Genomic DNA, 11,131 nt, shown 5'->3' with positions numbered 1-11,131 from the left:
ATGCGGTCTCTCTGTCACCCGCTGTGTCCACCGGACACAGTGGATAACAGATTAGTGTACCTACCCTCTGCCAGTACCCTGTTATCGCTGTGACCAATCACAGCAGATCACATGACAATTGTACACAATGGGTGACTTCCATTCATTGTGTACTATTGTTTTGATCTCTGTGATTGGTCAGATTGATCATATGGTACAGACAGGGCCAATCACAGCCCATCTGTACCATGTGATTAGTTATGGCCAATTACAGCTAACCGCAATAGTAGATACTAAATGAATCAATTTCATTCAGTAACAAATGGTTGTTTATAACAGTGATATTCACTGTTATAAGCAATCATAGTGTGCAAAAAAAAAAAAAAAAATCCTGACCACCTCCCCAAAGTAGTACAGTGTGACTATGGTAATACTGTGTTGCTCTGGTTACAGTATGTAAAAAAGAATCGTAAAAAAAGAAAAAAAATGAAATCAAAAGAAAATTTAAAAAAAAATTAAAACATTTTTTCCTTTCATTTTTTATATACTGTCAAGAGTCAGTATCCCTGATCACCGCCCCACCAGTTGTATGATGACGCTGTACTGCACTGCTGGCAGTATGTAAAAAAAATAAATTACAACTTCAAAAACCTCACCAGGCCTCTTACTAAATAGCTTGGACTGTCTACTTTCCAAAAAGGGATATTTTGGGGGATATTTGTACTGTCCTGGCATTTTCGGTTCTTGAAATGAGCCATCAGTACATCAGTATTGATTGATTTTCAGATACTGTATTTACCATAGTTCGTGGACTCTATAACTTTTCTACAAACGAAATAATATGCAATGATTTGGATTATTTTCACACAAAAAAATGTAGCAGAATACATTTTGGCCTAAATTTATGAAGAACGATTATATATTTGCAAAATTTGATAACAGAAACAAAGAAAAATGCATTTTTTTCAAAATTGTTAGTCTATTTTAATTTTATTAACAAAAAAATAAAAAAATAAAAACCAGTTGTGCTTAAATACCACCAAAAGAAAGCTTTATTTATGTGAAAAAAAAGATAACATTTTAATATGGGTACAGTGTTGTACGATCGTGTAATTTTCATTCAAAGTGTGACAGCGCTGAAAGCTGAGAATTGGCCTGGGCAGGAAGGGGGTGAAGGTGCCCAGTACTGAAGTGGTTAAAAACTTCTACAGCCTTCTAACCATTTTGCAGTAACACACATTATACTGCATGTCATAATGTGCACCATAATATGAGTTTTTGGTGTGAAAGAAGAACTCCCAAAGTTCAGGCATTTTTATTCATCAGAAACAAGTCAATGCATTTTCGGGATTCTAAGAGACCCCCTTCACCAGGGCTTCAAATTTCATCCCACTGGGTTCCATTTCTTTATCACTATTGGGTCGACTGACCTTGTAAGTATAGTGCTTCTGGTTGGATTCAGATTATAGCAGTGGCGGCTGGTGCTCCATATTGGCCGGGGGGGGGGGGGGGCTTCAGACGGACCACACCATACCCTCCCCCCCTTGGACCATGGACCACACCAGCCCCCACACTATACCCCCCCGGTTGCCGGCTCACTCACCCTGGACATGTGGAGGGCAGGTAGGCGGCGGCTTCCCCCTCAGTCTCCTGCGTCTCTTCCCTCTACCTCCTCCTTGGCCAATGGCATGGCTTTTCCTTTTGGCCAATTGGGAAACGGGTCTCAGGACCTACTTCCTGATTGGCCAGGAGGAGGATCCGTCTGACAATAGCGAATATTCATTTGCTATTGTCACACAACTGGGTGGGCTCGGGGTGCAGTGCTCTGCGCCCCGAGCCCACCCTTTTTTGAAGCCTAATAGAGCCTCTGGCTCTAATCACGGGCTTAAAAAAAAAAAACCCATTGGAATCCATGCGTCCGGCACCCTGCATGTAGATTAAGGGGCCAGATGCATGGATAGAGGGGCAGCACCCCTGCGCCCCCAATGAATGGGCCGCCACTGGATAATAGTATAAAGTCCTTAAAAGGAAGTAATGGATAATGGATCATGTTATATCACATGGGCCCCATATGAAAGGCATCTGATATTCAATACTTCAAACATGGCAAGAAACAGACACCCAACACCCAGGACTTTTATTACAACAGGTTTATTAATGCAGGTTGGACAATCATATATTAGAGAAGTGAGTCACTGATGAACATCACAATGATTCCCATCACCAGGAAAATGGCGGCATAGCTGGACTTGATGCTGATGGCTCCACTGGTGTTGCACAGGTCAGTGGAGCAGCAGGACACAGAGCTGGAAATCATGTCAGAGCTGAAACTGCCTGGTGAGCAGGTGTCTGTACAGAACTTGTTGATGGAGGTTGCAGTTATTCCACCTACAGAGAGAGAACAAATGGAACAATTTTTAAACTCTAGTATATTATATTATATTTTTTTTTGGTAAAACCTGGAACCTGGACTATGTCATCTCCTAACACTTGAAGACTTTGTACCTCTTAAAGTGGACCTTTAACAAACCTGGCCAATTCAAGCTGAGCATATGATAAAAGAATGCATAAGTGTGGGTAACCTTTAGTAAAAACCTTGTGTCCCAATCAGGGCCGGATTATGAACATCATAGGCCTGGTGCCGAGGATTTTGGTGGGCCTTTTATGGAAATAAAAAAAAAGAGAGTGCAAAGAAATTTTTGTTAAAACAAATCAAGCATTTAAACTAGTGATCGACCAATATCGTTTTTTGTTGCCGATACCGATATTTTGGTCAATGTATATTGGTATCGGCCGATATTGGCCGATATTTTTTTGTTTTTTACTTTACAGGTACTCTTGTGAAGGGATCTGGGGGTTTAAAAGACCCCCAGATCGTGGTCTCCAAAGAGAAGGTGCGGGGCTGTAAGGCAAAATAAAGTTTGCAAGCGGTGCAGAAAGCCCTGAACTTGCTGCGATCACCCGAGAATATTTCGGGGGTAGGTACTCTGGGTTCCGGGGGGAGCATCACAACTGTGGATGGTGCAGAGTTCCCAGCAGAAGGCGAGGACGCAGCATTAGAAGCTGTGGATGGTGTTGACAGCGTCTGAGCACGTTCCTCCAACCGTGTATAACCTTCCTGCAGGCTCTTGATGGCCTGTGTGAGGCCGGCCAGGTGTAGGCATAATTCATCCAGGGGAGAGGTTCCTCGCTCAGGCTCAGACATGGCTGTCTCGTACTGTCACGTACCTGGTAGGTAGAGCCTGAATGTGCGGAGGAAGGCCTCTCTTACACCTCTGACTCAGAGCCCCTGATAGAGTAAACAGGAAGCGCAGAGTGCAGAGTCGCACGAGTGCCGGTGGACGTGCAGGCTGCAGGACTGCTGGTAGCGTAGAGTTCCAGATGGAGGCAGGTGTCCTGGGAGTAGTTGGATCAATGCAGCAACTAGGGAGCCTCGAGGAATATTGGAAGGTAAGCAGAGTCAGACAAGCCGGGTCATACACAGAGAGGTAAGATCAGGTACAAGTGGGGAGACTGGAGAATGGTCAAAGAACAAGCCGGGGTCGGTGCAGGCAGAGAACTAGAGTAGTCAAAGGCAAGCCGGGTCAAGATCTCAGGAACAACACAGGTAACAGGAAGCAGGACTGGCACGGAACGCTGTAGACGAGACAGCACTGATCCTGGGAGCAGATCTAGCTTAAATAGGCCTCTTGATGCTTAACTGTCATCAACATGGCAGCACACTCAATTCACATGCTGGGGCTTTCACATTTGCCAATTAGCCAATTTAGCCAATTAGCTTTGGGAAATTCAAGAAGCAGGATCTTGCCTGTGGTTGCCAGCTTGTCTCCTGGCAGGACCTTCCTGACATGCCCCCCCCCCCCAATGGGCAGCCTCCGGATGCCCAACTGGGCCATCTTATCCGGATGGGACCGTTTAAACGTCTGAAAGAGTCTTTTGGCGTCTATGTTGTTTTCGGGTTCCCAAGAATTGTCCTCGGGGCCATATCCCTTCCATTTGATCAGGAACTGGATTTGGTTACCTCCTTTCCTGCACTCCATAATTGCCTCAATTTCATATTCCTCTTCTCCCTCTACTATTGTTGGTTCGGGTGGGCCAGAGTTTCGTTCCGGGAAGGGGTTGGGAGAGGCAGGTTTCAGAAGGGTCACATGAAAGACCGGGTGGATCCTAAAGGAGGCTGGTAATTCCAATTCGTAAGCCACATTATTGATCCTTCTCTTTACAGGGAATGGCCCCACAAACTTAGGTCCCAAGTTCCTTGATGGACATGCTAATTTTAAGTTGGTGGTGGATAACCACACTTGATCGCCAGGCTCCAGAATTAATTTGCCACGCTTTTTCCTATCAAACATTCTCTTGTTGTACTCCTGTGCCTTGGTTATTGTTTCCTGTAGTAGCTTGTTGTTGGTTTCCAGGAAGGTTACGGTTTCTAGCACAGCTGGAACAGAGCTTTCCGAGATAGTGCTGGGTAGAAAAGATGGGTGGAAGCCATAGATGGCAAAGAATGGGGATTGTTTGGTAGCAGAGTGGTTGGAATTGTTGTAGGCAAATTCAGCTAGAGGAAGTAATGATATCCAGTCATCTTGGGAAAAGGAAGAAAAGCAGCGCAGGTATTGCTCCAGGGTTTGGTTGGTCCTTTCCGTCTGGCCATTAGTTTGGGGGTGATAGGCCGAAGAGAAGGATAGGTCAATTTCCAGGGTTCTTGAGAGGGCTTTCCAAAACCTTGAGGTGAATTGAACCCCTCGATCAGATACAATGTTAGCTGGGATTCCATGGAGCCTCACTATCTCCGTGATAAAAATCCGTGCTGTCTCTAGAGCAGATGGTGTGCCTTTCATAGGAAGAAAATGTGCCATTTTGGACAGCCGATCAACGACTACATAAATGGTTGTGTACCCTTCTAAAGGAGGGAGTTCCACGATGAAATCCATTGAGATCATTCTCCATGGTCTGTCCGGGATTGGCAGTGGTTGAAGCAGACCCCATGCTTTGGTCCTGTTACCCTTGTTTCGGGCACAAGTGGTGCATGTCTCCACATACTTTCTGCAGTCCTTATCCAGATGAGGCCATCAGAAGGTACGCTGGACCAGCTCAATTTTCTTACTAGCTCCAAAGTGACCTGCTAATGCGTGGTCGTGACATAAGCTTAAGACAGGGACACGTACTTCTTCTGGGACAAAGATTTTGTCTTGATGCCATAAAAGTCCATTCCTTACTTGCAAGGGTGTTTCGGAAGAAGCGGAGACTCCTACCGAAGCTTGCCTGATTTGGGAGAAGATGTCCTCTTGCAATAAGAGAAAGTTTCCAGAGGAAAGAATGGTGTCAGGAATCTCTACTACCTCAGGTTCACCAAACATGCGGGAAAGAGCGTCGGGTTTAGTATTCTTCGACCCAGGCCTGAAGGTTATGTGGAAAGAAAATCTTGAAAAGAACAATGCCCACCGGGCTTGACGTGGTCTCAGACGTTTTGCTGTCCTTAAGTACTCAAGATTTTTATGGTCTGTAAAAATTAGTATGGGGTGAGCTGCCCCTTCCAAGAGATATCTCCATTCCTCTAGTGCAGCCTTTATTGCAAGAAGTTCACGGTCCCCTACGTCATAATTCTTTTCTGCCAATGACAGCTTACGAGAAAAGAATGCAACTGGGTGCAGAAGGGCTTTGGCCCCCCGGCGTTGAGAGAGTACTGCTCCTACTGCCGATTCTGATGCGTCAACCTCCAACACGTATGGTAAGGTTGGATCGGGATGTTTAAGAATAGGTGCAGATGTGAACAGTTGCTTAAGAGTCTCGAAAGCGGATTGGGCTTCGGGAGTCCAGGAAAACCGGTTGCTATGCTTGGTCAACTGTGTGATGGGAGAAATAATGGCCGAGAACCCCTTTATGAATTTTCTGTAGAAGTTTGCGATTCCTACAAAGCGTTGTACTCCCTTCTTATCTGTGGGAGCTGGCCAATCCAGAATGGCTGTGACCTTTTGAGGATCCATCTTTATACCCTCTGTGGAAATTATTAATCCCAGGAACTGGATGCTTTGGCGCTCAAACTCACATTTCTCTGGTTTGGCGTACAGGCCATGTTGTCGAAGGCGGGTCAGCACCTTTCTTACGTGTCCTTGGTGGATTTCTAAAGAAGGGGAAAAGATCAAAATATCATCCAGGTAGACGATGACAAAGAGATCCAGAAAGTCCCTAAAAATGTCATTGACAAAATGCTGGAATGTGGCAGGGGCATTACATAGGCCAAAAGGCATCACCAGGTACTCAAAATACCCGAATCGGGTACGAAATGCCGTCTTCCACTCATCCCCAGCTCGTATACGGACCAGATTGTATGCCCCTTGGAGATCCAGCTTTGTAAAGATTGTGGCTGACCTTAGTCTTTGAAAAAGTTTGGGTACCAAAGGTAGGGGGTACCTGTTCTTGACCGTGACTTTGTTGAGCTCACGATAGTCGACACAAGGTTGGAGAGAATGATCCTTTTTTTCCACAAAAAAGATGCCTGCTCCAGCTGGAGAGGTTGATGGGCGAATGAACCCTTTCTTTAGACTCTCATCAATGTAGTCCTTGAGAGCTACGAGTTCCAGTTCAGATAAGGGGAAGATTCGTCCGAAAGGCACCTCAGCCCCTGGGAGAAGCTCAATGGGGCAATCATAGGATCTATGAGGAGGGAGAGTTTCTGCTCCTTTTTTACTGAAAACGTCTGAAAAGTCCAGGTACGTGGTAGGGACAGATTTGCAAACCTCAGGGTCAGTATCCATATATAACAAGGCTGATGGGGAACATGGTGGTCCTGGCATGCAATGTTGTTTGCAGTAGGGTGATTTGAACTGGATCTCCTGTGTAACCCAATCAATGTGAGGGTTGTGTGCCTGCAGCCAAGGCATGCCAAGGATAATTGGGAACAAAGGTGAGGCTATGACATCCAAACGTAAAAGTTCCTGGTGGTTGGAAGTGGTGGTGACAGGTAAAGGGGTGGTCTCTTGAGAAACAAGTCCAGATTTGATGGTGGACCTATCTGCCAGATGAGCAGAAAGCTTCCGGGCTTTGGACTGTAAGGGTATACGGTGTACAGCGGCAAAGGATAAGTCTTTGAAGCAGCTGCAGGCCCCGGAATCAATTACAGCCGGTACTTGAATAGTTCCTCCTGGAAGCTGTAACAGAATAGAGAGAACCAGATGAGAAGAACCGTTTGGCAGGGCTGAGGACCTGGGAGAAGAGATAGACAACCACTTACGGAGTTTGGCTGGGCAATTTCTCACATAGTGGCCTGGTTCCCCGCAGTAAAGGCACAGATTGTTCTGTCGCCTGCGTTGTCGTTCCTCGTTGGTAAGCGAAGGACGGAGTAGGCCAAGCTGCATGGGTTCTGGCACATCCTGAGCAGGTGCTGAGGGTTCAAAAGAAGCCGGGCCTGGTGAGTTAGCTACTCGAGGCAACATCCACACAGGACGATATGGTCCGGCAGATCTCTCCGCCCTGCGTTCTCTCACTCTCCGATCAATCTGGATGGATAACTTTATGAGATCGTCCAGCGAGTGTGGGACCCCTACTCGGGCTAGCTCATCCTTTAGGGCTTCTGAAAGGCCCATGCGGAACTTGTAGCGGAGTGCCGCATCATTCCAATTTGTGTCTGTACTCCAACGCCTGAAATCAGAAACATATTCCTCGACCTTGCTGGAGGGAATGGAGTGCGGCTTCTGCAGTGGTATTTCGCTGAGGGTCTTCATAGATCTGGGCCATGTCGCTGAAGAAAGAGGACAGGGTGTCCAGGGAAGAGGCTTTCTGCTCTAGAAGACGATGAGCCCATGCTTGGGGTTCCCCCTGCAGCAGGGAGATGACAAACCCAACTTTCGTGGTCTCCAAAGAGAAGGTGCGGGGCTGTAAGGCAAAATAAAGTTTGCAAAAGGTGCAGAAAGCCCTGAACTTGCTGCGATCACCCGAGAATCTTTCGGGGGTAGGTACTCTGGGTTCCGGGGGGAGCATCACAACTGTGGATGGTGCAGAGTTCCCAGCAGAAGGTGAGGACCCAGCATTAGAAGCTGTGGATGGTGTTGACAGCGTCTGAGCACATTCCTCCAACCGTGTATAACCTTCCTGCAGGCTCTTGACGGCCTGTGTGAGGTCGGCCAGGTGTAGGCATAATTCATCCAGGGGAGAGGTTCCTCGCTCAGGCTCAGACATGGCTGTCTCGTACTGTCACGTACCTGGTAGGTAGAGCCTGAATGTGCAGAGGAAGGCCTCTCTTACACCTCTGACTCAGAGCCCCTGATAGAGTAAACAGGAAGCGCAGAGTGCAGAGTCGCACGAGTGTCGGTGGACGTGCAGGCTGCAGGACTGCTGGTAGCGTAGAGCTCCAGACGGAGGCAGGTGTCTTGGGAGTAGTTGGATCAATGCAGCAACTAGGGAGCCTCGAGGAATATTGGAAGGTAAGCAGAGTCAGACAAGCCGGGTCATACACAGAGAGGTCAGATCAGGTACAAGTGGGGAGACTGGAGAATGGTCAAAGAACAAGCCGGGGTCGGTGCAGGCAGAGAACTGGAGTAGTCAAAGGCAAGCCGGGTCAAGATCTCAGGAACAACACAGGTAACAGGAAGCAGGACTGGCACGGAACGCTGTAGACGAGACAGCACTGATCCTGGGAGCAGATCTAGCTTAAATAAGCCTCTTGATGCTTAACTGTCATCAGGTGCGCAGCACACTCAATTCACATGCTGGGGCTTTCACATTTGCCAATTAGCCAATTTAGCCAATTAGCTTTGGGAAATTCAAGGAGCAGGATCTTGCCTGCTGTTGCCAGCTTGTCTCCTAGCAGGACCTTCCTGACACACACACTGGTCGGATATCGGGCTGAGCCCGTGTGCTTGCCCCCGATGTACTGCTAGCTGGGTTTCTGGCCAGTGTCAACGTCGCCAGCAGGCGTCCGTGCCGTCACAAGGATGGATGGATGCTTGATGTGACAGGGTTCAAGGTGGACCAACGGTACACAGACCAATACAGGAAACACTTGCGCCGGACAGCTGAAGCAGTGGTGGCGCGGGAGATGACTAAGGAGAGCCACCCTGCCACAGTAAAAAGGCGGCGGGTGGTTGGGAAGTGGTTGGCTTCCTAAACAATATAGGGGTCTTTCTAGAGAATTAGCCGCTATCACAACAGAAACTTTTAGAGCTTGGGATAATATCCTTAAAAATAAACAGTGGCAATTTAATGGCCCTTTATTACCTCTATCGGGATTAGATTATTTTCCTCCAGGTAAAGAGAATATACTGAACTTGAAATGGACTCGGTCAGACTGTTTAAAATTGAAGGACGTTTTAAAGGGAAATACCATCTGTACATTGTTAGAATTATGAGATATGTATGGTACATCACCGTGGGAGGTCTGGAGATATAGACAGCTGCAGCACTTTGTGGAATCATTGCCTAAACCATTGTGCTCTGCTCCTGAACTCTACCCCTGGGAGAGACTTGAGGAACAAGGGGGAGTTAGCAGACGGATGATTTTGCCTATCTATAAAATGCTGATGTCTCTCTCAGATCCTGGCCCTGGGGAGCTTCTGGGAGGTTGGGAGCATGAGTTGAGCGAATCACTATCAGATAACTTAAGAGATAAGGTCATGGATTTTGCACACTCTACTTCAGTAGATATAAAAGTAAAAGAAGGGAATTATAAATTGTTAATGAGATGGTACTATGTTCCATCAAAGTTGCATAAGATTGATCAAGATGTGCCATCCCTGTGCTGGAGAGAGTGTGGAGGCGAAGGAACTCATGCCCACATATGGTGAGGCTGTTCTTTGATCCAGTCATATTTGAAAGAGGTATTAGAGGTGATTAGGAAAATTAGTGATGTAGAGATTAGTTATCATCCTTGGCAATGTTTGTTCCATGCTACAGTAGAACCGAGGAAAAAATATAGGAGGTCTATTATACCAGTCCTACTAAATACAGCAAAACTGTTGTTTCCGAAATACTGGAAACAGAAGAAAATCCCGGCTATACAAGAGTGGTTTAGGGAGATTGATAGAACCAGACTTATGGAAGAACAAATAAGTGTCCAAAAAGATACTGAACCGAGATTCCATGTAATATGGGGAAATTGGATAAACTTTAAACAATCTTTGATGTATTTGAAATATATGAGTAACGTAGTCCCTTGATGTAAAATTGGGGCACGGTTATCAGGGCTCTTCCTTCCTCCTCTCCTTTTTTCCCCTCTTTTTCTCTTTTCTTCTTTTCTTCTTCCCTTCCCCCCTTCCCCCTCCTTTTTTTTTTTAAACACGGGGATATTATTCGGCTTATAATTGGTTGGTATATATGTGTATATATACCCTTAAACAGGAATGTATTTTTTTTTTATACAATATTATGTTTCAATTTGATATATATATATATATATATATATATATATATATATATATTCACTATATATATATATATTCACTATATATATATATATATATATATATATATATATATATATATATATATATATATTCACTATTAAACACGAGGATATTATTTGGTGCACAGTTAGTGGGTCTATGTGTGTACATGTGCCCTTAAATAGAAACAAGTGGGTGTTGGATTATTTTTTTTTTTTTCTCCACAGAGGAGTTGGTAAGTGACACAGGTATTTGGTATATGTATATATATTTATATACCCTTAAAGAAAATACATTTAATATATAGAACACTTCCCCCCCCCCCTTTTTGTTTTGATTTTTTGTTTTTTGTTTTTTAGGAGAGGGAAAAAGGGGAAAGGAAAAGAGGGGTAAAATATAAGCTGAAGACACCAAAAAATATATTTTTAAATTTTTGTATAAACCGCTATCTTTCCATATTGTTATACTGTAATGCCTTTTTATTTTTCAATGTATATTTGTTATGTATGTGAAGAAATGTAATAAAAATATTTGAAATAAAGTCTTACCTATTGTAGCAGTTCCTACAGACGTCTTACAGTAGGTCTCTGTGGATGAGCAGGTAGTAGTCACTGTCGTGCAGTTGCTGTTACTGGGTTCAAGGGTGCATGTGTAACATTTCAGGGAAAAGGCTAAAAAAGAATAATTTAAATTGTGACTCCATTAAAAAAATAAATAAATTGTGACTCCATTAAAAAAAACAAAACAAATGCAATTGCTACATTTATACTGTTACA

The 11,131-nt window shown here is 45.0% G+C and overlaps 1 protein-coding gene across 1 annotated transcript in view; it reads right to left on the bottom strand.

Moving 5' to 3' along the window:
- Positions 1–2,158: 2,158 nt before the first annotated feature.
- The window catches only part of LOC309557165 (lymphocyte antigen 6E-like), a gene marked incomplete at both ends in the record, with an annotated part of 206,467 nt that continues 197,494 nt past the window's right edge, over positions 2,159–11,131 (bottom strand). The window contains one exon of the mRNA XM_082259822.1: positions 2,159–2,234. Coding sequence (XP_082115948.1) covers positions 2,159–2,234 — 76 coding nt within the window. The remainder of the gene's footprint in view (positions 2,235–11,131) is intronic.

Source organism: Pelophylax lessonae (assembly GCF_965119305.1).
Source record: "Pelophylax lessonae genome assembly, chromosome: 5".
Classification (NCBI taxonomy): domain Eukaryota; kingdom Metazoa; phylum Chordata; class Amphibia; order Anura; family Ranidae; genus Pelophylax; species Pelophylax lessonae.
The sequence above is the reverse complement of the archived record's forward strand: the minus strand, read 5'-3'. Positions and strand labels throughout refer to the sequence as shown.